Here is a 27,870-nt window from a genome sequence, read left to right as displayed (position 1 = left end):
AGGCGCGGCCATGGCGGCGCCGGCGCGCGCGGGGCAGGGCGGGAGCGCCAAGATGGCCGCGCCCGCGTGAGGGGCCGCCGGTGCCGCTCCCCGCGCGTCCCGGTGCCCGCGGGAGCCGCCGGAGCGTCGCGGAAATAATGTGGATATCGGGGCCCCATGTCGGACCACTGTGACGAGAGGGCGACGATGATTGCGGCCGGCGACCTGCAGGAGTTCGCGCCGCGGGGCCGCGAGCAGAGCCGGCGGCACCCGAGCGCCCTGAGCCTGCAGCTGCGGCGGCTCCAGCCCGCGCCGGAGCTCTGCTCCTCCGACGGCGCCGCAGGGCTCGTGGGCTCCCTCCAAGAGGTCACCATCCACGACCGGCACCGGGTACGAGTCTTCCTGAGCCGAGGGAATCCAGGGGGGTTGGGAGGGAAGGCAACTTAAAGCCCATCCGGTTCCCGCCCGCCGCCGGGGGCTGGGACAGCTTCCACCAGACCAGGTTGCTCCAAGCCTCCTCCAGCCTGGCTTTGACTTCCAGGAACGGGGAAACCTGTGCCAGGGCCTCCCCACCCTCACAGGGAAGAATTCCTTCCCGATATCCCATCCAACCCTGCCCTCTGGCAGTGGGGAGCCGTTCCTCCTTGTCCTGTCACTCCAGACTCGTGTCCAAGTTCCTCTCCAGCTCTCCTGGAGCCCCTTCAGGCTCTAAGGTCTCCCTGGAGCCTTCTCTTCTCCAGGTCAACACCCCCTGTTCTGATGGAGATTGAGCCTAAGATTGGATCCAGCCATATCCCAACTCCTCTCTGAGAATGAGTTTAGGGAGCAAGGAGGTTCACTCTGAATCTCAGAACTCTGCAAAGGGTCTCCTTTCCCCTTTCCTCCCTGGCTTCCGTTGAAATAAATCTGAATGGATCATGATTGTCCTTTACCGTGGAATGCCAGGGTGTTTTGAGTTGGAAGGGATCTTACGGATCATCTCATTCCAGTCCTTGCCATGGGCAGGGACACCTTCCACTATCCCAGGTTGCTCCAAGCCCAGTCCAGCCTGGCCTTGGACACTGCCAGGGATCCAGGGGCAGCCACAGCTTCTCTGGGCCAGCACCTTGTAACAGGCCAAATTCATCACACCTGCGGGTCTTGTGGCTTCTCCTGAAGAAACCCCTGTTTTTCAGGAAAGCTGGCAGCTGAGGAAAGGCATCAGTGATGTTGGGGAAGAGGTGGACTACGACGAGGAGCTGTACGTGGCCAGCAACGTGGTCATCTGGAGCAAGGGCAGCAGAAGCCAAGCGTCCTCCGTGTACAAGGCGTTCACCGTCGACAGCCCCGTCCTGCAGGTACAGAAATGTGGGAAAGGGGCACTGAGGGGGTCCACAGACCTTTTCCAGACGGTGTTTTGGGGTGGGGTTAGCTTGGAGAACACGGGAAGGTGGTGTTGTGTGGGAGCATCAGCTCTCGTTGGAGAATTAATGACGCTGTGTTGGGTTTCAGGCCTTGTGGTGTGACTTCACTATCCCCCAGGAAAAATCAGAAAAAGCTGATGGTGAGTGTCCTGCCTCCTGTGCTGCTGGGCAAATGATCAGAGCTCAGCTCCCTTGGCTTGGAATCGTGGAATTGTTTAGGTTGGAAAAGTCCTCCGAGACCACAAGTACAACTGTTGCCAAGGCCACCACAAAACCACATCCCCAAGTGCCACATCCACGTGGCTTTTATATCCCTGTGCCTGTGTCGGGGCTGGACACCCTTTTGGGGAGGAGATTTTCCTGATATGCAGCCTGAGCATTCCCTGGTGCAACTCGGGGCTGTATCCTCTCCTCCCGTCCCTGTTCCCTGGGAGCAGAGCCCAACACCCCCCGGCTGCCCCCTCCTGTCAGGGAGTCCTGCAGAGCCACAAGGTCCCCCCTGAGCCCCCTTTGCTCCAGGCTGAGTTTCCTTAGCCATTCCTTGTTTTCCAGCCCCTTCCCAGCTCCATTCCCTTCTCTGGACACTCACCAGGAGCTCATTCACCAAGACTTGATATGTCAGAATTTACCTTTTGTGTATTAGGGATGTCTGAAACAGAGAAGCTTCACTGTATAATTGTTCTTTTCCTTCCTTTCCCTTTCCAGTTTCAGGGAGTGAGGAAATAGTGGAGAAATGTATCTGCATTTTGCAGAATTCCTGCATCAACGTGCACAGCATGGAGGGGAAGGATTACATTGCTGCTCTGCCTTTCCAGGTAACTCCTGCCTTGCTTTTTGTCCACAAATGCAATGTTTCTGTACACATTTACATTCCCCAGCTCGCCATTAAAAGCCTGAACATCTTATTTTCCTATAAAACCCTCAAATGTAATCAATACAGCTCGTGGTTGGTTTTTCCCCCCCTATAAATCCCTAATTTTTTCATAGGTTGCAAATGTCTGGCCAACCAAATATGGGTTGTTATTTGAGCGCAGCAGTTCTTCCCACGAGGTGCCTCCAAGCCCACCCAGGTAGGGGATGGGGGATTTGGGTGGTTTCCTGTTGGATAATCTAATAAGGAGCGGAGGGGCTGGAGGGCAGTGGTGAAAGATCCGTGTGTTTGTGATAGGAAAAGGTGAAATCGGGTGGAAAAGGAGGAAGTTGTGGTTTGCCCATCCCTGGAAGTGTTCCAGGACAGCTTGGATGGGGCTTGGAGCAACCTGGGATAGTGGAAGTGTCCCTGCCCATGGCAGGGGGTGGAATGGGATCATTTTAAGGTCCCTTCCTACCCAGACCAGTCTGGGATTTTATTGATGTGATTCTTCCAGCCTTTGTATCCCATCCCAGTGACTCTGAGTGAGCACACTCAAAGCTGAGCGTTAGGAACTGTTTGGGAGTGCTGGGCTTGGGAATAGGGTCTGGGGATAGCCACAGCATGGCTGTCACCAGCCTGATTCCATTAAGGTTTGTCCTGGGATTTGGTTCCAGGGTGGGATGAACAACTGGGAGAGTCACTGAGGGATTGTCATCGAGACATTTTCTCTCAGCTGCAGGATCCCATTCCCTGTTGGCTGGGAATCCCATTCTCTCTTGGCTGAGGATCCCAGCCCCTACTGGGTGAGGATCCCAGCCCCTGTGGAAGCCCTCTGTGGATCCCAAAGGAAGCAGTTGGACAATGCACTGATAAGCAGCTTTAATCCACTCTTTTGGGTTTTCCCTTGGGATTCTCTGGTCCTCAGAAGAGCTGGGATTAGGAACAGAGGTCCTGAAAAGTTCAGTCTACTCAGTCAATCCAACAAGCTTCTGGAGATGGAATCTATGTCCCTGCTGTCACATTCCAGGCTCTGACTTGTCTGGCTTTTCCCTAGGGAGCCTTTGCCGACAATGTTCAGCATGCTGCACCCCTTGGATGAGATCACCCCTCTGGTCTGGAAGTCCGGAGGTAGGTTGGATGTCACGGGAGTCCTCAGGGTGGCAGCAAATCCCAGCATGTCCCTGGAGCATTCCCTGCATCAAAAAATCTGGGAAGAATCACTTCCAAGGATGCAGTTAGAGCTACTGCACGAACAGGGAAGCTGCTCAGGGGAGAAACCCAGACTGTGGAAGGAAGAGAGTACGGGAAATGCTCCTAGTATTGTTCTGGAGCTGATCCTCGGGAATGAATCCGTGTTTTCCAGGCGTGTTTGGATCGTCCCGGGTGCAGTACGTGGCTGACCACACGCTGAGGATCGTGTTCCTCAGCGCTGACCCTTCCATTGTGATGACCTACGACACTGTGCAGAGCTTACACACAGTCTGGGCCCTGAGGAGAGTCAAGCCAGAGGTACCCATGCCCTTGGGGAATAAAAATCCCTGGAAAACAGCCGTGTGCATTTCCGTGCCCTTACGTGTGTTAGGAGCGCCCGGCATTCGGGATCTGTTTCATTTATAAGATGTCTGTTGGGGCTGGTTCTTTTGGTTTTTAAGTAGTTTTTTCCATGGATTTGGCTGGAGCAGGGAGATCATGTGATGGTGATGGATTCTGTTATTCCCATGTTATTCCATACATTGGACCAGAAAGTTTAGGAAAAGCGGGAAGTAACTTAGTGCCATGAAAGCTTTGACAGTGAGGGTGGGGAGGCCCTGGCACTGTTCTCCCAGAGGAGCTCTGGCTGCCCCATACCTGGGGAAGTTTTCCAGGCCACGTTGGAGAAGGCTTGGAGCAACCTGGGATAGGGGAAGGTGTTCCCATGGCAGGGGGTGGGACTGGCTGGGCTTTAAGGTCCCTTCCAACCAAATCCTGTGGTTTTGTGGAAAGCCTTGGAGCAGTTTGTGTGGGAGTGGGCGAGCAGGGTTGGTGGGAATAACTCATAGACTGAGCATGAATTTGTAACACGTAACCGCTGGGAAAAGCTGCTGGAAAAGGCAATCCCTGGCTGTCCATGCCCACATACCGTTGGTTTTCCTCCCAGGAGCAGAGCCTGGTGCTGAAATTCCCAGAGCAGGGGGGCACCCCCCAGCACGTGGCCACGAGCAGCTCCCTGACCGCTCATCTCCGGAGCCTCTCCAAAGGAGACTCCCCTGGGGGCTCCCCTTTCCAGAACTACTCGTCCATCCACAGCCAGAGCAGATCCGGCTCCTCTCCCAACCTGCAATCCCGCTCTCCCACCATCTCCAACATGGCTGCTTTGAGGTGGGCACTCACAGCAAATCCCAAAGGGTGGGAGCTTTGGGATACCGTGGACACGTTTTGCTCTCTGTCTTTCCATCCAAGGCTCAGGTGCCTCTTGTGTTGCAGCAGCACCTGAAATTCCTCTTGGAATGCCCTTCCTATGCTGTTATCCCACCAGCACAGGAAGATAATCCCTGTGCCAGAGCCAAGGAGGCTGCTCTGTCATGGATCAAGGAATGTCTGCTGGAAGTTTGAGTGCCAGGAGTGTTTTGGGGTGGCTTCTCTAAAGAAATTAGAGGGAAGAGGTTGGGGGGGATTTTTGATGGAATGGACCATCTGAAATCCTTTTGAAATCTCTTCTATTGGATTCGGACAGAGATGCCTGGAAAATAAGTGGAGAATTGTTTTCCTGTGCTGGAAAACTAAAGGAAATCAGCAGTGAGCTAGTTCCTGGTTTAGGGTGGGTTTGCTTGGGTTTTAAAGTCAGCGGATGAGCTCCCTGATTTTGGAGATGCACTTTTCAGCTGTAGCAATGTCTGATCTTTCCCTGAGTTTGAAGATCTCATCCATATCCTGTCTCTGCCTGCAGCCGCTCCCATTCCCCAGCCCTGGGAGTCCATTCCTTCTCTGGAGTGCAGAGGTTCAGCTTCTCCAGCAGTGCCCAGTCCCCAAGGAGACCCAGCGTTACCCATTCCCCGAGTTCCGCTTCCAACGACTCCTTCCTCGTGCCGGAGACAGAGCCGATCGTTCCCGAGCTCTGCATCGACCACCTGTGGACAGAAACAGTCCCAAACATGAGGTCAGGTGCTTTTCCTGGGATGGAAGGAGTTTCCATTGTGGGAAGTGGGAAATAAAGTGAAATCCCAGCTTATTTGAGTGGTTTTTCTGCAAATGGAGCCACCTTGGAGTCGATTCCTGGGCTTGCACGCCCTGATTTTTTTGGGAAATGATGCTCCCTAAGTGCCTGGCTCCCTTCCAGAGAATTGGGCACTTGGAGCGTTTTTCCCTGGTGTGTTATTCCAGGATTTCTGCATGGTTTAATGAAGTCTCCAAAGCAAAGCAGATTCTAACCTGGTCCTTGTGTCTCTTTTCCAGAGAGAAGAATTCCCAGGCATCCAAAGTGTTCATTTCCACCGACCTTTGTGGGCAGAAATTCCTGTGCTTTTTAGTGGAATCCCAGCTCCAGCTGAGGTGAGCATTCCCACCCTGGGGACAGGTCAACCAGGAGGAGCGCTCCAGGAATTCCCAGCAGGAAGTACATCAGAGGTTTTAATTAACTAGAAAATTAAACGTTTGGGTAAAGCGGGGAGAAGGAGGAAAGAACCACAAAACCCACCAAAAAAATTCACTGCCCTGTTGGGATTTTGTGTTTTCTTTCTGTAACAACACCCAGGACAAGCCCTTTATGTTTCCTGTTGTTCTCTTTAATCCCTAGGTGTGTAAAATTCCAAGAGAGCAACGATAAATCCCAGCTGATCTTTGGATCTGTCACCAGTATTCCGGCAAAGGACGCGGCTCCGGTGGAGGTACTGTTACCTGTGGCATGTCCTTGTCACCCAGCTGGTGCCTCCTGAGTTAAACACAAGGAGCTAAATGTGCTGCTTGGTTGTTCCAGGGCATTGACACTCTGCTGGTTCTGGAAGGCAGTGGGAATCTGGTGCTTTATTCCGGAGTGGTTCGGGTAAGCAACGCCTGTTCCATCCCTAATTTATGTGCAGTGCTGTAGAGGGAGTTCTGAAGCATCCATGGCATTAATGGAGCAATTAAATACTTTAATGGGGGGTTATTTTCAGAGAAAAGCTTAACTTTTTGTTTCCCTTTTCCACCAAAAAGGTGGGGAAGGTTTTTATTCCCGGGCTTCCTGCTCCATCCCTGACAATGTCCAACCAAATGCCTCGGCCAAGCACTCCCTTGGACAGCGTCAGTACTCCATCCAAGCCTTTGAACAAGCACCTGGGGCCCCTGGAAGAGGTAAGAAATAAGGAAATATTCCTTTTGTTGGAGTGATTGGTGGTTTTTTATCTTCCAAGGTATCTTTTGGAGTTGAATCTCTCCTTCTTGTCCTGTAAATCCCCATAATAAATTGTGTTTAAAGACGATTTCTGTGGTGCTGCCCTGTTTATTTACTTACGTTTGCCATAAAACTTCCAAGGCAGGGATTGGAAGGATTGACAGTTGTTTCCAAGATTCTTGTTAGTACTTCAAACCCAACAATTTTAGCTGTTCTTTGCTCAGACCCACTTTAATCCTGAATTCCAGTGCAGTTTGAACTCTAACCAGTCCTTTTCCCCACATTTCAGAGTGTAATTTTGTCACCAGTTCCGGAATTAAGGGATTCTTCCAAGCTCCACGACTCCCCCTACGTTGAGGACTGCACTTTCCAGCAGCTCGGGACTTTCATCCAAGCTCTGAGGGATCCTGTCCACAACAGAGTAACTTTAGTAGGTATTTCCCTGTCGTGTGGGGCAATGCTTTTGGTAACAAAGATTATTTCAAGATAATTCCCAGACTTCCAGTGTTTCACAGAGCTGCCTCCTGAATTCCACATCTTAGTGCAGCAAACAGCCAGGATTTGGAAATATCTTCATCCACTAAGGAGTTCTGAGTTGATAGAAAAGGGCTCTGGCCACACTTGATGCATTTCCTGATTTATCTCCACTTTTGTTGGATTTTCCAGGAGCTCAGCAATAACACCATGGTTCGGATCAGTATTCCTGAAATCGCCACCTCGGAATTAGGTAGGATTCCAAAGCTTTAGGTGGCTTTTGCTTGGCTTGGGGAAGGGCTGCGATGCCAGTTCAGACATGAGTGGCTTCAGTAATGAGCAAAAAAAAAGGAATTTTTTTCCTGATTTTTCTTCCAAATCAGAGGATTTGTGCTCAACTCAAGGAAGAGCTGTCGGAGTTTTGTGGCTTTATTTAGAGTTAAACGCAGTCCAACGAGAGGAATCTGTGGAGACTTCCACTGCTGATGGAGCAAATCCCAGGAGAGCAGAGCTGATGGATGATTCCCTTCTTTCCCAACAGTGAAAAGATGCCTGCAGGGGGTCAAAGCCATCCTGCCCAAGGAAACAGCTGTGCAGATGTTGGTGAAGTGGTACAATGCCTACAACGCCCCGGGAGGGCCCAGCTACCACTCAGAGTGGAATTTATTTGTCACCTGTCTCATGAACATGATGGGTTACAACACCGAGAGGCTCTGCTGGACACGGAATGTGAGCAAATTCATTCTTCACTTCCAGTTTTCAGGCCTGTTTCGCTCTGTGTTTGTCATGAGAGTCATTTATTATAAGAATAAATGATGAAGGTTTGGCTGCAGCTCACACCTGACACCAATGCATTGAATTTGGTTCATCTCATCCATATTAAATTGATTCTGAGTTTAAACACAGCTCACAACCCAGACTGTTGTTCCTTAAAGAGGATTTTGGATTTCTGGGGTTTTTTCAGCAAATCTAAAAGCACCTCAAGCCACATCATGTCCTACTTGGTTTGAATTTAGATGTTGTGATTCACTCAGGAAACCTGGGGAATTTCACTCCTGAGCTGCTTTTATTTGATTTCCTTTTTCTATTTATTTCTTTTGTTTTTATTTCTTTTTCTTTTATTTCTTGCAGCTCGATTTTGAAGGGTCACTCTCCCCAGTCATTGCTCCAAAGAAGGCAAGGCCGTCAGAAACAGGGTCAGACGAGGTAAAAAAATGGGCTTTTTCCTAAAAAATAACAGGCAGGAGGAGCTGTTTGGGATTGGTTTTTTAAGGCAAACCAGAGGAAACACCCTCATGAGTGTGGAATTTCACCTGACAAACCTTTGGGATAGAAAAGTTTTCTTTTCCAAAGCTGCACCGTGTGACGTTTGTCAGGATTCCCACTTCCAGAGAGAATTAGGATGGATTAAGGAATGAAGGCTTTGATTCCTTTACGGGGAGGATGCACCTTAATCATTGAATCCCTGTGGTTTGCAGGGTTTGTGCAGCACATTTTCCATCCAACAGTTACATTTGGATTGGTTTTTAGGGAAAAGATTCCTCTGTAACAGTGCTTTGGAATTACTTCTCTGGAAGTTACATTCCCCATGGATCCTCTGCCTCTCTTCCCTGTTTCTTTGCTCTAGGACTGGGAATATCTCCTGAGCTCTGACTACCACAGGAATTTCGAGTCTCATCCCGTTGCCAAAGCTCTGCGCCTGGACCCTCTGGAAGTTGCAGCTTCCAAGGATGACTTTCCCCAGAGCCTCAGCTTGGATTCCTCCATGCTCCTTTTCGCCCACATTCCTGCCATTTTCTTTGTTCTCCACCTCATCTACGAGGAGCTCAAACTGAACAGTCTGATGGGAGAAGGGCTCCGCTCCCTCGTGGTTCTCCTGGTTCAGCTGGCCAGGTATTCCCACTGGAAAATCATTCCTTTGGATGGGATTGCCCAAATTGGAGACAGCTTGCCCTGTATTTGAAGAAAAGGAATGTTTAAAACCTTCCCTATTTTTTTCTATGGTTCCAAATTCTTCCCCAGTAGCACCCACTGCCCGGAGGTGGCATCCAGGAAGTTGGAATGGTTTTTTCCCAGTCTGTGACTCCCCTCTCTGTCATTCCAGGGATTTAAAACTGGAAGCTTACATAGATTATTACTACAGGGACTACCCAGCTCTTGTCAAAACCTCCAGGCAGACCTGCATAATCGACCAGGGTGAGTTTAAATCTTTGGATATTCTGTGATTTGTGGATATTCCCTTTGTTTTTAACATTCCCCTCCTTCTGGAGGATTAATCCCTGCTTATTCCTTTTGAGATAGTTTTCCTTCCTTAAATAGATGCCTCGAGTTTTCATTCCTGTCACAAAATCCCATCTGACAGGAGGGACCTGGAACATTTTGGGGGGAAATGCTGGAATTTTTGTTGTCAAAGGAAGTACTGGAGGGTTTTCTTTGGGAATGGTGAGGAATTCTTGTGCCTTTTCCCTGAACTCATGGTCTTTGCTGTTCATGTTAAGTCCAAACAGGTTTCATGCTCCGTCCCACCTTTTTTTCTGCTGAGCCTCCAAGTATCTTCCAGTGGCTGAGTTCCTGCCTGAAGGGAGAGGGAGTGCAGCCTTATCCCTACTTACCAGGGATCTGTGAAAGGAGCAAGCTGGTGGTACTGGTGAGTACTGGGGGACGGGGAATACAGGGGCCATGCCTTGTTCTGTCAGCGCTGCCCTGTGGGCAGGGTTTGCTCCAGCTGCTGAATGTCCTGGAAGCGAAACATCCCTAAAGGAAGGTGAAATAACAGAGGGTGGAATCTACTGGGTGCATTTCCCAGGTGGGAAGGAGGTATTGGAGCTGAGCAGCTTCACTGCTTCTGTGTTTGTCTGTGGTTTGTGCAAAATAAGAACGGAACCTGGAGATATCTGTATTTTGGGAGTGAGAATTCCCCAGTTTCTCCTTGAGCATACCCCACCACCATCAATATTGAGTCCTGTGAGTGGCTGGAAGCACTGATGGTATTCCCTGGACAGCATCACTTCCTCACTCATTGATGGAAAACCCCTTCCAGCTGGGAGCAGAGGTGTTGAGCCTGTGGTGTCTGAGGAGAAAAACTGGGAGAAGAGGCTCTATTTTCCTCCTCCCTCTGCCTGCAGAGCTCAGAGCTGAAAGATCTTCATAAAACCCACAAAATCGTTTTACTTGGATGGGATTTTTCCCAGAATTATCAAAATAGGGTGACTCATTCCTTGGATTTTTCTGGCTGGACCAAATAGCTTTTCTTTTGGAACCTTCACAAAACATCCAAGATGTGGAGGAAACCGAGTGGAGAAGGGTGTCTATAAACAATGTGTGTGCCCTGCAGGGGAAATGGAATGTGAGGAGCACAGGAAGGATAACTGGGAACATGTTTTTCCATTGGGAAGAGACTTACCTTTTTACCTCTGGAGAAATTAGTGAAAATTCAGTTCGTTGTTGCAGGGTGGAATTTTTCCCCCCAAGATGTAAAGCCTACAAGTTTGTTGTTGGTCAGTTGTTTCAGTGTCATTCACAATAAACCCACCCCCCCGCTTCCGTTGCTGAGCTTGTATTCCAGTTATTTCCTGCCTGCTTTTCTGGGAAGGAAAGGAATATCAGGCCCGAAATGACTTTTTTTGGTGTCTCTCCTCCCCAGAGCGTGGCTCTCTATATCCTTGGGGACGAGAGCACCGTGCTGAACGAAGCCTCCCATTATTTGTACAAGATCACATCAGGTAAGGATGTTTTGACTCCATCCTGGGAGTGCCTCGAGCTTGGAAAACATGGAATTAACACAGCCTTGTCTTTCCTAGGCCAACGGAAGCAGCAGATGGACCAGGATGACAATCGGTATGGAGGCTTTTGGTGTTGCTTTATTGAATTGGTGACTTTCTGCTGACTTCTGGATGAGCTTTTATTGGCTTCTCCTTAATTTTCCAGGTGCAGTTTCAAATCCAGCACTTCTGTTTCCAGCCTGGCTGAAAAACTGGTCCTTTGGATGACCAGTGTTGGTAAGAGCGGAACAACAACGTTCCCAAATAACCTTGTGCTTGGATAACAGGAAACACTCTTCGTCTGGCACTGTTAACACTTTTTGGGGGTTTTTTTCCCTCCTTAATTTTAAGGTTTCACCTTGAGGGATCTGGAATCTCTTCCCTTCGGCGTGGCCCTTCCCATCCGAGACGCCATCTACCAGTGCCGGGAGCAGCCAGCCTCGGACTGGCCGGAAGCCGTTTGCCTCCTCATCGGCCGCCAGGATTTGTCCAAACAGGCCTGGGAAGGGAGCCTGCAGAAGGGGAAATCCGTGAGTATGGCCACAAAGGGATTTCCCAATCCCAGAGTTTAGGCAGAGCGCCCGGCTCGGGAATTTCCGGCTTAATTCCCAAATTGAGGGCGACAAAACGGAGAGTTTACATGCACGAGGGTTTGGGTGTGAAAACCAACATGCAGCAGGGATGGATGATCATGGATAGGTGGGAAAACTCAAGAGAAATCAAATTTTTAAATTTAGGCAGAAGTTTTGCCTCCAGAGCTGTTGGATTCCTCCTCCTCCCTTCCATTGGTACTTTCTCCAGAGGCTCTGCCAGCAAACCATAGCAGAAAGAAAAGGAAGTGGATATTTGCCAGTGGCTCCTTGTGTTGGAATGGCTGGCATCTCCCTTTCCTCTGGAAGAGCTGGATTTGGAAATACACTTGCCATACTTGCCATATTTTTTTTTTTCCAAAAAAGAGTTTTAATTATTTATATCCTGGGGTAAAATGATTTAAAAACAAGTGTGGTGTTTTTCCTCTTCCAACATTTCCTTCTGATGGTGGCAATCACCAGCATCTCAAGGAATTGCGTCTCACTGAAGTGTCCTTTGTTGGAAGCCAAAAATCTTCTTAAGGCTGCCATAAAACCCCTTCATGGCAGAAGACTGGAGCCTTTTCCAAAGTCAGGAATTGGGATTTGGAGTCTCAAGTACATCTTGGTTTTTTTCCTGTCTCAACTTTGGAGGGATATTAAAATTATTCCACTTTTCTATAACAAAGGCTTTATGACTAACTGCATACCAAAACTGTAATTAATTTAGCAGAAAGGTTAATTAACTCCAGGTCAAACCCCACGTGCCACCACATGAAAAATCCTTTTTGTTTGCTGCTGGTGAAAGCTGTGCCCAACCGAAACCCTCACGAATCGTCAAAAATGATGATAAAATTGATTTTATCACTGACTTTATAACAATGCCTCGAATCAATGTGACCTTAAAAGGCCAAAGTGAGCTTCAAACCCCAAATTGTTTGTCATTTCTCAGGAGGGCAGGGTGGAGTTTCCTGTTTCAGAACGGACGCTGCTGCTCTGGGTGGTGCAGTTGCATGTTGAGATTGAGCGTGGATTTACCAGAAGAAATTTGGTTTCATTCATCAGCTCTTCATTTACTTGCCTTCCTGGGGCCACGTGTTCCCAGAGAACCACAAGAAGATCTGTTCCCTTTGGGTCCTCTGATCACTGGTGTGTTGTGGATAAACAGGAGAGCAGAGTTTTAGGAGGGCCTTTCATAAATCTTGCATGGAAAAAGGGTTTTCCAAGAGCGCTCTTAAGGTTTGGTGCTTTTCTGGTCATGTGTGGAAGTTCCAAAACCACTCTGGTGCTGTGGTGAACCCCAAGTTGTCTGATAGTGAGGAATTTTGGGATTTTCTGCTGTGCAGGCTGTTTTAATGAGTAACTTGCTTTTCCGAGGTGGTTGTGGAGGGAATCCAAACTGATGTGTGAAAATATGGACGCTTTGAAAAATAACGCAGGGTTTGGAGCAGAATCTGCAGAACAGCAGCTCTGGGTGGGCTGGTCACAAACTGGGCTAATCACAAACTGGAATAATCACAAACTGGGCTGATGGAGTAGGCAGGGAAAGGAAAGCCCTTTCCTATGACTGCTCTGAAACAAGGGAGGGTTTTGAAAAGACAAGCGCTACATCACACATCACCTCCTCACTGTATCTGAGGTGTCATCTCCTCTTGTCTTTGGTTATTTATCCTATTTGGATGTGCAAAAGTACTTGATTTCCATGCCTGGAAATCCTCCAGGCCTGTAAATTCCTGTAAGGAGCATGGGAATGTTGTGACACTCCCATCGGTGTGTCCATCCCTTCTGTGTACAGACCCGTCATTGTGCTGGGTGAGTTCAGGATGTGATGCTGCTACTTCCTGACAGTTTTCCCCCCTGGAATTGCCTTCTCCCTTTCCCATGCAGTCCGTGGGCACGGTGCTGTCCTCAGATATTCCGTCGGCAGCTGAGTCGGAGGAGGACGAGGATGGCATGAACGACATGAACGAGGAGGTGATGTCCCTGATCTGGAGCGAGGACCTGAGGGTGCAGGAGGTGCGGAGGCTCCTCCAGAGCGCCCGGCCCGTCCGGGTCAACGTGGTGCAGATGCCAGAAGCCAGTGACCACGAGTACATCGAGGAGAAGGAAAATAGGTAAGGAATCATGGAAGCATGGAATGGGTTGAGTTGGGATGGGTTGTGATGAGTTCGGTTGAGTTGGGATGGGATGGGATGGGTTGGGTTGAGTTGAGTTGGGTTGGAAGGACCTTAAAGCCCATCTCATTCCAACCTCTGCCATGGCCATGGACACCTTCCGCTAGCCCAAGGTGCTCCAAGCCCCATTCAGTGTGGCCTTGGAACTCTGTCCATTTCCAGCTCTGTTTATTTCCCAGTACTGCATTCAGCTGAAAGGTCATGGGAATAGTTTTGGTCGCTCAGAATCTAATTTTTAAAAAAATCATAATCCAAGTCTTTGGAGCTCTGTGGATATCGAAGCTCTGCTGTGCTGGAGTTGGTCGCTCTTGGGAAGGACACTTAGTGTGAACCCCAAAGAGCACACTGAGGTCCGTTGGGATTGAAGGGACTTTGTAACTCTTTTTTCTGCCCAAAAAATGTAAATTATAAGCAGGACCTACTCTGTAGAGACTAAATCATCCATCCCCTGGCTAAAGCTGGAGAACCCTTTGTGATAGGCTGGTCTTCAGTCAGGGGACCTTGGAATTGCACAGAAAGCGCATTTACTGTCCCATCCCTGTCTCCTTTCAAACCTCCTGTGCCCAGTGGCCTTGATTGTCTCCATCCTCATTCTTTATTCACTTTTTGGGGAGTTAAAAATCTCCTCTTTAAAAGCCAGATGAAAACAAAAAGAATTGAGAACACCATTAGCATGCGAAATGCTCTGAGTCCGACCTAGGGAGCTGAGTAATCTAACGAGTCTAGAAAGTGTTTCCAGACTAAATCGTAGAGAACTGTGATCGGCATTCTTGGAAGCACCTTATCAACTCTGTACTCGGTGTTATCACCACTCATAGCAGGATCCCACAGGGCAACCACCTTTGCTTGGCTTTCTCCTCTCACCTCGCTTCCGACACGGCCGGGAAGCGTCCGTGGAATGGATTTATTGACCCAGCTTTAAGGGGAAAATAGTGCCAGGTTCCGACAGCTGAAAGGTATCTTGGAGGTGAACCTTGTAAGGACCAAAGATTTGGTTCAAAAGGAGAAGGGAAGAGTCACAATCAGGGAAAAATTGTTCCGTCCAGTGCCTGTTTATCTGTAGATTGTTTATATTTGGGAAAACTTTCCGTGTGGTTTTGGATTCACCTCCCCACCAGGTTGCTGCAGCTGTGCCAGCGAACCATGGCTCTCCCAGTTGGACGAGGGATGTTCACCCTGTTCTCCTACCATCCGGTGCCAACGGAGCAGCTGCCCATCCCTAAGCTGAACCTCACTGGTACGTTGGTCAGGGGTTCCTCCCCAGTCCATCCCATAGCAGGATGGGCTTTCTTCCAGTTGTTATCCCATTTTTTCCTGAACTTGCTGTAATTTTTGTAGCATCTTCTCCACCAAGAATTTCACGGCTCAAGTGTGGGTTTTGTGAGGAAGCAGCTCCTTTGGGTTTTGAACGTGCCACCTGAAATGGTGGGAGATCCTTCTGGAATGGTCAGGGCTGGTGTTATCAAACACCGAGACCTTTTATCAGGTGCAGAAGGAGAGACAAGTGGAAAAATGGCCTAAACTGGCCAGTGCTGGGGCCATACAGGATGGAGATCCCGCAAAAGGCTGTCCTGCCATTCCTGAAGACTCTTGGGTTGGGGCTGTTCCCTCACTTGGCACTGGGTGAAGAGCTTGGCTTTTCCCGACTGCTGTTATCCCCTCTCCCATGGCAGGCCGTGCTCCTCCCAGGAACACCACCGTGGATCTGAACAGCGGGAACATCGACGTCCCCCCCAACATGGCCTGCTGGGCCAGCTTCCACAACGGGGTGGCCGCCGGCCTGAAGATCGCTCCTGCTTCCCAGATCGACTCCGCCTGGATCGTCTACAACAAGCCAAAAATCGCCGAGCTGGCCAATGAATACGCGGGGTTCCTCATGGCGCTGGGCCTCAACGGGCACCTCACCAAGCTGGCCACCCTCAACATCCACGACTACCTAACAAAGGTGAGGCCTTCTGGCACATCCAAGAGCCAGATCCCGGTGGGATTGGATTCTTTAAGCAAAACAAGGAATAAAAAACCAAAAGGTTTCTTTGAACCATTGCAATGGAAGTTTCGTGGTGTGGGAGAATGCCTGAGTTGCTTTGTTGTGGTTTGGGTGGTGCATGGTTTGGGTTGGAAGGATCCTTCCTCAATGTGAGGAAGGACTTCTTTCCATGGAAGTGGTGGAGCATTGGAACAGCTGCCCAGGGAGGGCATGGAGTCTCTGGAGAAATTCCAAACCCACATGGACACATTCCTGTGTCACCTGCTCTGAGTGAGCAGTGGGGATGGACTGGATGGTCTCCAGAGGTCCCTTCCAACCCTAAATATTCTGGAATTCCGCCAAATGAGGAGACTTCATTTCCGCTCAAAGATTCCAGCAGTTTTACCACCAGATCCTTCCACCCTGCGCACGGCTCGTTGGCATAGGTGACTGGATCACTGGGACAGGGCTTTTTCCCATTCCTGGATGTGCCTCACTGCTCCTCGTCCCCTTGCCCAGGGCCACGAGATGACGAGTATCGGGCTCCTGCTCGGCGTCTCCGCCGCCAAGCTGGGCACCATGGACATGGCCATCACCCGCCTGCTGAGCATCCACATCCCTGCCCTGCTGCCGCCCACCTCCACCGAGCTGGATGTCCCCCACAATGTCCAGGTGGCTGCCGTGGTCGGGATAGGCCTGGTCTACCAGGGCACTGCCCACAGGCACACTGCCGAGGTGCTGCTGGCTGAGATAGGTGGGTGCCGACGCTGGAAGAACGGGGTGAGGGCTGGGATGGTCGCCGTGTGCTCCAGCGATTTGGGAGTCATAACACTGGCGCCTCCCAGCACAACGTTGTCCTCTCATTTTCCAAACCTCGTGGTCCCTCCTGGGAGCTTGTGCAGCCTAAAAAGGAAAATCCCTGGATTTAGGAGAAGAAACGTAGCAGCATCATTGCTGTCCCCACTTCTTCCACCTGGAACTTTGGTGTCCTGAATTCCCCTGTTTGGAATTCTGAGGGTTTTTAACCACTAGGCCTTAAGAGCTGATTGTGAACAGCAGATTTATGATCTCACTTGTGCTCTCATTCTGAATTAATTTATAACAGCTTTTATTCCTGTTTGTATGGAATTTTACTTGGAGACTGTGTGGTCTGTTAAACGGGGAATGGGATAAATTTTAAGGCTTGGAATTGTTGTGTTTCTGGAAATTGGATATGTGCAATCCTTTTTTAGCAACAGCATTTGGGTTGGTTCAGGATCTTAAAGTATCCTCAGTTAAACCTGGCATTTTCACCCTGGCTCTGAATTCCACCCATAACATTCAGGAGGGAGTTGCCATTTGGGAGTGGATGGATGAACTGCCAGTTCCACTGAGGACTTCCCTAAGGAGGGAGGGATATTTTTTTCTCCTTTCATTAGGAACTAATCAATAAGCTGGAATTTCCAAAGGTGAATTTTGCTGCTTTGGTTTCTCCAGGGCGTCCCCCCGGCCCAGAAATGGAATACTGCACGGACAGAGAGTCCTATTCCCTGGCATCAGGACTGGCCTTGGGAATGGTGTGCCTTGGGGTAAGTCAGCCGCAATTAGGAGGCTCATTATCCATTGGGATGGCATTCCAAGAGCTGGTCCATCCTTGGCTCCCAGCTGCCTGTGGGTTTTTCTCCTAGAGGAAGGCGCTTCCATGCTTTTCCTTCCTTCTGTTCCTTAGCATGGCAGTAACCTGATTGGGATGTCGGACCTCAACGTTCCCGAGCAGCTCTACCAGTACATGGTGGGGGGACACAGGAGATTCCAGGCAGGAATGCACAGGGAGAAGCACAAATCTCCCAGTTACCAAATCAAGGTGCGTGCGTGGTGCCAGCTCTGGCTCATTTAAGTTGGAAGCCTGGGAGGTGTCTCCATGACTTTGGAGACGGGTTCCCTTCCGAGTGAACCTGTAGGAGGTGTTCCCTGTGTTTTCCCAGGAAGGAGACACCATCAACGTGGATGTGACATGTCCAGGTGCCACCCTTGCACTTGCCATGATCTACCTGAAGACCAACAACAGGTATTGATTGGCCTGGGAATTCCTGCAGGGTTCAACTGCCCTGGTGTTGGCTCTGCTGAGGTTTGGAATTGCTGGAATGTGACCTGGAAAACCCTTTTCCTTTGCCTTTCCCTGCAGATCCATTGCTGACTGGCTCAAAGCACCAGATACTATGTATTTGCTGGACTTTGTCAAGCCAGAATTCCTGTTGCTGAGGGTAAGATTTTCCTTGGGTTCATTCCTCAGTCTATTTACATGATGTTTTGGAATTCCAGCCCAACATGCCCATCATCCAGAATCCTTTGCTTCCCAGCCAAACTCACCCCTTCCAACAGTTTCTCCTTGTGGTATGTCACCTTCCTGTCACAGAGATAGAATTTATGGAGAAATAGTTGGAAGACACATTTATGTGCATTTTTACAGCTTTTCCCAATTCCATAGATAAATTTTCTTCCTCACGGTTCGGTTTTCTCCCTTGTTTCAGACCTTGGCTCGATGCCTGATTTTGTGGGATGACATCCTGCCCAATTCCAAGTGGGTCAACAGCAACGTGCCTCAAGTAGGTGTTTGTTTATGGTGTGGTGTGTTTGCTTCCCAATTTTACACCTCCCTGGATTGTTCTCCGTGTGGGCATTTCCGTAGTCACGTGAGGAGCACGAGGAAATGAGCAGGAACCTGACAAGGGTGACTGTTCCATGGGATCCCTGGATTTTAGGAGCACCGGGGGCTGGAAAGGAGAGGATTGAGGAGGGTTGGGATTGTTCCAGACACAAAATGATGCCAGGGAAAGGAAGGGATTTATTTTCCCTGCGTTGCCAGGTGTTGAGCACCAGGAATAACTTCCCAATAGTGAGATCAGTGATATTCCAAGATACTGTATGGAATTTTTAAGGCCAAATGAGCTCAATACCTATGAGAACTCCAGGATGCTGATGGTCTTAGACCTGTCTGGTATCACTTACGAACTCTTGATGGCCAGAGTTTCAATTAATCATCAGTTTTCCTTGGATTCGTTTTCCTTTCCTGCTTTTTGTAGATCATAAGAGAGAACATTATCTCTCTTCATGCAACAGAGCTGCCTTCCTCTGAAGACCTCAGCTTGGAAACGCTGGCGTGAGTAACATCCCAAAAATCTCCTCCTAGGGAATGTCACTGTCCCGTAAAAGAGAGTTTTGTTACATGGGATATCCTTCTATAAAGGATGAGTCTTCCCTTTTGTTTTTAAAGGATAAAGGAGTTTGTGCTGTGTATTCAGATGAGGAGAAGAGGAACATTTAGTCATTTCCTGTTTATGTTGTTCCTTAGGCAAGCTCACGTCTACATCATCGCCGGAGCGTGTTTATCCCTGGGATTTCGCTTTGCCGGGTCGGAAAACCTGGCAGCATTTCAGTGCCTGGTAAGAGGGGGGTTATTTTATTCCCTTCAATTCCCAGGGAGCTGTCACTTACCTTTTGGATCCATATCCGTATCCATCTTTTCTTTCCAGTACAAATATGCCACGGATTTCCTGAAGTGTTTGTCAGCTCCGACAGCGTCCATAGTAAGTTTTTCCAAGTTTTCTTCCAGCAAAAAGATGGCTTTGCGTGACCCTCAGCAAAACCTCAATGGGAAGAGACCCAGCCCTTTTAATTTCCTAGATTACACACAATTTATAGGATGTGACAGGGCTGGGAATCATTTGTAGGACTTTGCTGATTCTCCCTCCTTCCGGGGAATTCAAGCTCCAAGGTACAAAGTGGTGGATCATGCTGCCTGGAATGTGCTGTTGGCCATGGAATTGTGATGGAACCTCTCTGTTGTGCTTGAAGACAGGTCACTATAACCTGGAAACGTGCCTGAGTGTCCTGCTCCTGGCCCTGGCCATGGTCATGGCTGGCTCTGGGAACCTCAAAGTGCTCCAGCTTTGCCGATTCATGCACAAGAAGACCGGGGGAGAGATGAACTACGGCTTCCACCTGGCTCACCACATGGCTTTGGGGCTCCTCTTCCTGGGAGGAGGAAGGTAACTGGCCCTTTCCAAAGGCAGATCTCAGCCCTGATTTCCTCCATTTCCCCTTTTTTTAATACCACATGGATGCATAAAGGTGTCTCCTGTTGGAAAAGAAGGTCTTGTTGTCTTTGTACTCTTTTGGAAATTCCTTTCCTCATCCCACCAAAATATTTTGGCCTCCTGTGTTATTTAGAAGGAAAACTGAAGGATAATGTTGCTTTTTTCCTACAGATACTCCCTGAGCACTTCCAATTCGTCCATTGCTGCTCTCCTCTGTGCTCTGTACCCTCACTTCCCTGTTCACAGCACGGACAATCGGTAAGGCTTTCATGGGGATCCCATTTCCTTCAGCTGAACCATCTGCTTACAAAAGACTGATGATGGATTTTTACCAAAAATCAGTTTTTGGAGGTTCTCCATTAAAAACAGCGTGGGAAACAAGAAATAAGTGCCAGTGGTAGGGATCTCTGATGGTAGGGTCAGTGAGGAAACACCAGCTCTGCTGTGCTCCTGTGATGTGGCTGCTCCAGTTTGCTCAGCTGGAAAGATTTTCATGGAAGATCTGTCCATTTGTGACCCTTAATCACTTTTGGTTCTGCTCCATTAAGCCCTGCTCTGTTAACTAATCAATACCATGGCTACACGAGCTGTATTTGGGTGGGGAGCTGGGGGTCTGGGATCATTCCCAGCCCGTGCTGAGCCCCTGGTTCCCACCCCAGGTACCACCTGCAGGCTCTGCGTCACCTGTACGTGCTGGCGGCCGAGCCAAGGCTCCTCACTCCCGTGGACGTGGATTCCAACACCCCCTGCTACGCCCTCATCGAGGTCACCTACAAGGTAACGTGGCTGGGAGGCCCTGAGGCGCTGTGGGATGACCAAACACTCGGATTTATCCCAGTTTTTGTTGGGGTGGCCTCCAGTCTTGGGTTTGGTTTCAAGTTGTGGTGGGGACGAGGTGAATTCTGCACGAATAAGTGAAGGGTTGGGCTCAACCTTGGTGGCACCTGGAGAGCAGAAGGGAGGACAGGGAGAGTCACCTGAGCCTTCAAACAAGCAAGGAAGGGTGTCCTGGCTCCCTTCCAAGTCCTCCTCCTCTCAAAAGAACTTCCAAAGGCACAGAGGTGGCCATTTGTGTTTTCCAAGCCTTCTCCTAATTCTGAGATGAGCAACTTGGCGTTTCTCCTTGGTGCTTCCATCAGGTGTCCTTCAGGGAAGAGTCCTTTCTGTGGGATTTATTTTATACATGAGAAGGAGGATGCTCAGGAAAGAGTTGTTGGGATTTCTAGGGGGAAGAGGTGTGGCTCTGTGGTTCTGGCACAGAGTTCTCCGTGTTCCCATTAGAGCTTGCTTCCCAAACTTTCCCTTGTCAGCCTTGCCCACCGTTAGGTGTTGATCCTCCATCCATCCATGGGAAATACAGCTTGGGAAATCCATGTTTCCTGACATGAGTCCTGTGTTTAGCTGGGAACAGAACCCCCTGCCTGCTGCCAGAGCAGTTGTTCCCCACAAGATGCCCTTCTCCTTGCTTTTCCCATGGAAATGAGCTTTCCTAACCCGTGGCTCCCGTGGCATTTTGCAGGGCACGCAGTGGTACGGGGAGGCCACCGAGGAGCTGATGGCACCCACGCTTCTCCCAGAGCTCCACCTGCTGAAGCAGGTAAAGGAAATCTGTTTTAATGGAAAATCACCTGGACTTTGGGTCACAGATCTCAAGAGCTGAGATTTGATGATTTTTGATTCTTTAGCCTGACTCTGGACAACGTTGTTGAGAAATTTCACCGTGAGACACACACACCTCCTCCTGAATTTTCTGGGTGGGAAACACTATAAAACAGCCCAGAACAAAACAGTGGAAACCTCTTAATGCAATGATTCTGGTTATATTTAGTAATAAAAATGTTTCTATTGACAGATCAGAGTGAAGGGCCCACGGTACTGGGAATTATTAATAGATTTAAGCAAGGGAACGACTCATCTCCAGTAAGTGTTTTTTTAATGCTCAACTGAATCATGACCTCGTAGTAATCGTATTTCATGGGTTTTTTTAAACCCTCCCACAGCTCAGAAAGAAACCTGGGTTTCATCAAGTCACTGTTGTGCATCTGACAGCACTTTAGGGGGGAGGAAAGAAACTGCAGAGTTGGGTTTCACCCATTGAGGTGAATAATTCATGCAACAAAACAGGGTCCGGGGAAAACCGGATAGTAAAACCCACAGAGATTGGCAGCGGGATAGAGGCACCAGAGAGCAGCTACAACTCATGGTTTTGGTTTGGTTTTGAGTGGTGGTGATGTCACGTTTCCCAGACTGTTGGGGACTGTTACTGCCCTGTGAAATGCTCGCTTTCTCGTGTCACCCCGTGTCACAAAGTGCCGCCCGCCCTCGTGACACACTCGAAACGTGGGGGGCAGCTGTGGGAACCAGAGATTTTACCGGAACACAGGATCTGGGGGGTGGGGGGGAGGGATCATTCTCATCTTTGCACTCCCCAGTTAAGGGGGGGGAGGAACCAGCTGCGTCTTTGCTCAGCAGTGTGGTGCTTTTTGGTCATTTAATTGCCATTGATCAATCCCAGAATCATTTAGGCTGGAAAAGACCTCCAAGATAATGAGTCCAGTCATTGATCCATCACCCTCTTGTCAATTGGAAGGATTAAATTAACCACAATCCATTAGCACAGCATGCTTTGGGTTGGAAGGGATTTAAGGATCATCCCATTCCACCCCCTGCCATGGGCAGGGACACCTTCCACTGTCCCAGGTTGCTCCAAGCCCCGTCCAACCTGGCCTTGGACACTTCCAGGGATCCAGGGGCAGCCACAGCTTCTCTGGGCAACCTGTGCCAGGGTCTCCCCACCCTCACAGGGAACAATTTCTCCCCAATATCCAACCTGAATTTCCTCTGTTTGAACCCGTTCTGTAAATGGGCCCTGTCGTGCCATTCCAGGTCGATCCTTTCCAAGGGTGGCATCCTGTACGTGAAGCTCCGAGCTGGGCAGCTCTCGTACAAGGAGGATCCCATGGGCTGGCGCAGCCTCCTGGCACAGACCGTCACCCACCGCAACTCCGAAGCGCGGGCATTCAAGGTAGCGCTCCCGGGATGGCTTCCTGCTGGGAATGCTGCTGAGGGAGGGAATTCTGGTGGCTTGCATGGGACAGCCGTGTGTAGGTGCATCTGCTGTGGGCAGACACAAGTGTTGGACACGTCCTGCCCATGAAGTGCTTGCTCATGGAGCCATTTAGGTTGGAAAAGCCCTCCAGGGTCATGGAGTCCAGCCTTGAGATCGAGTCAAACCTTTAGATCATTGATTCCAAGTTTTAGGTTGTTGAATCCAACCTTTGGATTATGGAATCCAGCCTTGAGATCATCGAATCCAACTTTTAGATCATTGAATTCAACTTTTAGACGATTGAATCCAACTTTGGGATCATGGAGTCCAACCTTTGGATTGAGTCCAACCTTTAGATCTTTAAATCCAACTTGGAGATCATGGAGTCCAAGCTTTAGATCATGGATTCCAACCTTTGGCGTGGGTTCCAGTCTTCTCCCTCATGTTCTGGGCACTTTGGAAATCACTTGTTGTTATCTTTGTGCTCAAACCCAGTAAGTTCATTTTAGGAATATGTTTTAATCCCTTTTTTTCCAGCCGGAAGCAATTTCCGCTTTCACTTCTGATCCTGCTCTCTTTTCCTTCGCCGATTATTTTTGCAAACCGACTGTGAACATGGGCCAGGTAGGAAGTGTTGGCATGGACCAACAGTTATACCATGGATAAAAAGTAAGGAAAACCTGTGTTAAACCCCAGAGCAGAATTCAGCCCTGCAGGCAGCGGGAACAGGGAATATCCAGCAGGATGCTGGGTAACACAAGGGTGATCCTCTGGTTCCTGTTGCTTTGGTATTGGGATTTTTTGTCCCATTCCTTGAGGAATGTGTTTAACAAATCCAGAGAGCCCTGAACCATTTAGGAGAAATCATGGAAGGTGTTTTATTATTTATTATTTATTACTTATTATTTATTATTTCTTCAAAAATTTGTTAAGGGAGGATGTAAAACCCAGTGTAATGATCCCAAGGAAGAAGTCGGGTGGTATCATTAGTTATCCCAAATTCCTGTGAAGCCACTGCATGGATTACCTTTAATGGAGGCAGGAAGCTGGAATAAATTGTGCCTGACACCTGTCTTTCCTCAGAAACAGGAAATCCTGGATCTTTTCTCCTCCATCCTTTACGAGTGCGTGACCCAGGAGAATCCGGAGATGCTGCCCACGTACATCGCCATCGATCAGGTCGGAGACTCGTGTTCCTGTTGGAAGCAACGCTTTTTCCCGCTTCTTGGGGAGCAAAGAGTGGCCATTCCATGTGCTTTTTCAGAGGAGGGAGGGCAGGGCTTGAGGAGTCACTTCCTCCATGTTTCATTCCTGCTCCAATTCCTGCTCTCCCCGCTGCCAGGCTGTGAGGAGGCTGGAAAGGCGGGAGATGTCCGAGACCTTTGAGCTGTGGCAGATCAAGCTGGTGCTGGAATTCTTCAGCTCCCGGAGCCACCAGGAGAGGATGAGCAGGAATCCAACCCGAGGGCTCTTCATGAACTCGGAATTCCTGCCAGTGATGAAGTGCACCATAGATAACACCTTGGATCAGTGGCTTCAGGGTAGGGAGGAATTTCAATCCAATCCACTGTTGGAATCCTGGAATGGTTTTGGAAGGGACCTTAAAGCCCATCTCATTCCATCCCCTGTTGCTCACCTGGTTCTCGTCTTGATGATCCAGGTTGATTTTATGGAAAACTGATGAGGGAAGGGAAGGCATTGGCACAAACCAACTCGTTTTCAGTCTGGTGTGGAACATTCCCTGGAGAATTGTTTGCCTGAAATGGTGGGAGGTCTTTAGCAGGGAAGGTGAAAATTCCTTCCTCATCTTGCACAGGGAGAATTTTCTGGGAGCAAAAGTGAGCAGTGACCACAGCAGGGTGGCCATGGCAGAAGGAAGGAGGTTGGAGAGCAACCTCCCAGCCCACCTTCTGTGGGGAATGGAGACTTCCAGTGGGATTTATCTGTGCAAATCCTGCTTCCCAAATGTCACCAAGGATATTCCTTGTGCCTTGCAGCCGGAGGGGATGTTTCCCTGCATTCCTACCTGAGCGGGCAGGCTCCAGAGGAATCCCAGCTGAGCATGCTGGCGTGCTTCCTGATTTACCACTCCGTGCCCACGCCGGGGCAGCTGGCAGCTGGAGGCTTGGAAGGTGAGTCTGGGATTGGGATTTGGGGAAATCCTGCATCCTTTCACTGGGCAGCTTTTCCTTGCCCTCCAGCAGCCTGGGAATACACCGGTCCTGAGATTTCTGAGGGAAAAGAAAGGCAGCTCGACCTTCATTTGGGGAGCTGTTCCTTGCTTAGGCTGGGGGTGGGAATGTCACCACATCCATGAGGGATCTGGGGCCTGTCCCAGGAATCCTGTGCCAGCCACAGATTCCTCTGTCTGGGCTTGGAAGATTCCAGTTGCCTGTTACACACCTCTCTTCTGGGTGTTCCTCTTCTTCCTGGCATTTGAGATCCCAGATTTGGGATCTCGTACAAAACTTCACTTTCCGACCAGCACACGGCAAACGGATCCATGGGATGACACCTCCAGAGCTCCTGGGAGCTTCTCCCTCTAATTTTGAGCAAATCTTCCCTCATTTTTACACCTTCTTCCTTTGCTTTGGATGTTTTTAGGGAGCAGGAACTTCTCGGAACTGCTGCTGAAGCTGCGGAGGCTGCATGTGCCGGTGCGGGCGCTCCTGCGCCTGGCTCCGCTGCTCCTCGGGAACCCCCAGGCCATGGTGCTCTAGTCCCACCAAACTTCCCAGAATCTCCTTCTTTTGTACCTTCCCAAACACCAGACTCGACCCCAGCTGTGGCAACCACGACCAGGAGTTATTTATAAATTGTTACAAGGAATTAAAAACCAAAAGAGCTATAAAAGTGAGGTCATAATAAATTTACTTTTGTAACGAAGGCTTGTTTGCAAATGTGTGCTTTTTGTGGGGAATTTGGGGAAGACTTTGGCTGGGAATGGTGCTTTTCCTTGGGTTTAGAACTCCTTTGCTTGTGGTGGATCTTGTTTCCAGACAATGGGGATAATTCCTGATTTAAACACTTTGTGCTCACTTCATCCTCCTGTATCCCCATGGATGAACTTGGAGCCAGGGTTCATTCCCTGTTGGTTCTGGGCAGACCAGATCCTTAATTTGTCACCAAAGAGGTGGAATTACTCCAAAAAAAGCAGCCAGAGGTTGAGGGATTATCAGCCAGAGCCAAAGGCTTGGATTCTGCTTGTTCTGGTTCCAAATGTAACCATTTTGTGTGGGATTTATGCCAATTTCTCCCTGTTTTTTCCCAAATCCTCAAGGATTTTCCAAAGCACCAAGTGGAGGGAGGAGGACAACCAGGAGTGACTAAAAAGAGAGCAAAAGCAGAAAAATTATACAAACCCGATTCCTATAAAAAAGAACAAATGTACTGTGTATTCACTGAGGTTTTCCAGTTGCTTGAGGTGTCCTGAGGGAGGGAGAGCCCGTGACAAACTTCCAACCCTCACCCCCTTTTTTTAAGCTGTTCAGAAGCTGCTCTGATTTCGTAGGGATGTTTTAATTAGTTTAATTAATCTAACAAACCTACTCCACAAGCACCTTCTTTATGTGAATTCAATGAATCCATGAACAGATGGGAAATCACAGGAGCCAGGAGATCTCGTGGGGCGATCCTGGATGTTGCCCTGGGAGGTGGGTGCAGCTCAGGGAAGTTCTTTCCTTCTAAACTGGGGAAATGGGAAGCATGAAGTGCTAATTTCCCAGAGGGAATGACACTGGGCTTTCATGGAATCCTGGAATGGTTTGGGTTGGAAGGGACCTTAAAGACCATGGGCAGGGATGCCTTCCTTAAAGCCCCATCCAACCAGGCCTTGGGCACTGCCAGGGATGAGGAATGGGATTCCCCCTCGACTTTTCCAAGGACAAATGTTCTTTTTTCCCTCCTCAAGACTCTACCCGGACCCCAGAATGAGCCTCCCGAGTTTATCTCAGTCAGGCAAAGAGCCGAAAATCCAAATGCTGGATTTGGGGCGGAAAGCTGAGAAACCTGGAGGTGTCCTAAATCCTCTTGCTGTCCCGGTGGATCCATGGGGTTTGTGCCACATTCCCAGGGTGATGCTTCCTGGTGGCCGGGCAAGCTGGAAGTCGAAGGTGCTTTGACCATGAATGAGATGAAAAACGGCGAGTAAGTTGAAACCAAGAAGCTTTAGCAAATCCCTGCGAGCACCTCGGCGTCGGGATGCTCCCGGTTTCCGCCGGATGCGGGAGAAGCGCCATTCCAGGGTTTGGGCCGGGAGGTGAGCTCGTGGGCGGGGGTGGGCGCGGGAGGCTCTGGCGAGGAGCTCTGGGGCTTCCTGTTTCCTTCCGCAGCTCGAGCAGAATTTGAAAGCAGCGGTGCCGTGAGCTGGACCAATGATCGGGGCACAGCGCGCCCGGGCCGCCCGCGCCCGTTACGGATGCCCGGGGCTGCGCTTCCCGGCTCCACGTGGGAACGCCGGGAACCCCCGGCCCGGGGGCGGCCCGGCCCCGCCACCCACGGTAAGGCGCTCTTCCCTCCGGCCGCTGCCAGGAGTCGCGGGGAAAAAAACCCGTGGAATAAGCGGGAATGTTTGGGATTTCGCGCTGGCTTGCTGCTCGGGGTGTGCGCTTTGCCTCGTCCCGGAGGGATCTGCTGGAGGAGCGCTGGATGCGGTGTGGAGCTGGCAGGAATTTAGGGATGCTCCGGGAGCCGCAGGGAGGGAAGCAGCGCTGCTCGGGCACGGAGAAGGGGGAAGGTGGGATGTGGAGGGTGGATGTGGAGGTTCTCCCTGGTCCTGCACCCGGATAACTCCATTCCCCATCCCTGGAAGTGTCCCGGGGTCAGGTTGGAGGGGGCTCGGAGCAACCTGGGCTAGGGGAATGGGGAATGCCCTGCCCATGACAAGGGGTGGAACGGGATGGGCTTTATGGAACATTCCCACTGCGACCATTCCAGGATTCCATGATAACGGCGGGCAGGAGCCAGCACAGCTGGGAACGGAGGCCGGGCTCCGCTGGCGTCATCCCTCCCCCCACAGTGCTTAGTCACCTTTTTTGGGTTTTTCTGTGCCGCCCTCCCCGCTGGTTCTGTGCTCTCCCTCGGGATTTGGGCTGGGAAAGGCAGCAGCGAGTTCCCCTCCTGCCTCTCCCGCTGTCCCACCACCCGCCATCCCAAACTGCGGTTCCCTGGGGAAGCTCGTGCTTCCCATGGGCTGTCCCGGAGCTGAGGGGCTCTGCCA

The 27,870-nt window shown here is 50.1% G+C and overlaps 2 protein-coding genes across 14 annotated transcripts in view; both read left to right on the top strand.

Annotated features, from left to right (window-relative positions):
• The first annotated feature begins 43 nt into the window (after window positions 1–43).
• Window positions 44–25,538, top strand: ANAPC1 (anaphase promoting complex subunit 1). The gene is made up of 47 exons (XM_032104353.1): window positions 44–369; window positions 1,155–1,316; window positions 1,471–1,522; window positions 2,088–2,197; window positions 2,370–2,452; window positions 3,290–3,363; window positions 3,599–3,744; window positions 4,373–4,593; window positions 5,162–5,371; window positions 5,668–5,763; window positions 6,008–6,098; window positions 6,188–6,253; window positions 6,406–6,543; window positions 6,873–7,013; window positions 7,250–7,310; window positions 7,599–7,786; window positions 8,189–8,263; window positions 8,685–8,950; window positions 9,162–9,253; window positions 9,556–9,704; window positions 10,701–10,779; window positions 10,858–10,894; window positions 10,985–11,055; window positions 11,170–11,348; window positions 13,275–13,501; window positions 14,680–14,798; window positions 15,235–15,506; window positions 16,047–16,281; window positions 17,004–17,095; window positions 17,236–17,370; window positions 17,492–17,574; window positions 17,692–17,770; window positions 18,038–18,112; window positions 18,590–18,666; window positions 18,859–18,949; window positions 19,040–19,093; window positions 19,362–19,555; window positions 19,775–19,861; window positions 20,263–20,380; window positions 21,123–21,200; window positions 21,456–21,523; window positions 22,490–22,628; window positions 23,190–23,276; window positions 23,736–23,831; window positions 23,995–24,193; window positions 24,650–24,784; window positions 25,257–25,538. Exons 1-47 carry the CDS (start codon window positions 157–159, stop codon window positions 25,370–25,372), a joined length of 5,856 nt encoding a protein of 1,951 aa, XP_031960244.1. The 5' UTR covers window positions 44–156; the 3' UTR covers window positions 25,373–25,538.
• Window positions 25,539–26,842: 1,304 nt separating this feature from the next.
• LOC116441940 overlaps window positions 26,843–27,870 on the top strand; it is a 56,963-nt gene continuing 55,935 nt past the window's right edge. For 12 of the 13 annotated variants that reach the window (XM_032104447.1, XM_032104448.1, XM_032104446.1 and 9 more), the window contains exon 1: window positions 26,862–27,151. The gene's annotated coding sequence lies outside the window, so the exon portion shown is untranslated. Of the gene's footprint in view, window positions 27,152–27,870 lie in introns of all 13 variants that reach the window. The other variant, XM_032104451.1, reaches the window with a different exon arrangement.

This window comes from Corvus moneduloides, chromosome 3 (genome assembly GCF_009650955.1).
Source record: "Corvus moneduloides isolate bCorMon1 chromosome 3, bCorMon1.pri, whole genome shotgun sequence".
Lineage (NCBI taxonomy): Eukaryota > Metazoa > Chordata > Aves > Passeriformes > Corvidae > Corvus > Corvus moneduloides.
This window is presented reverse-complemented; position numbering and strand designations above follow the sequence as displayed.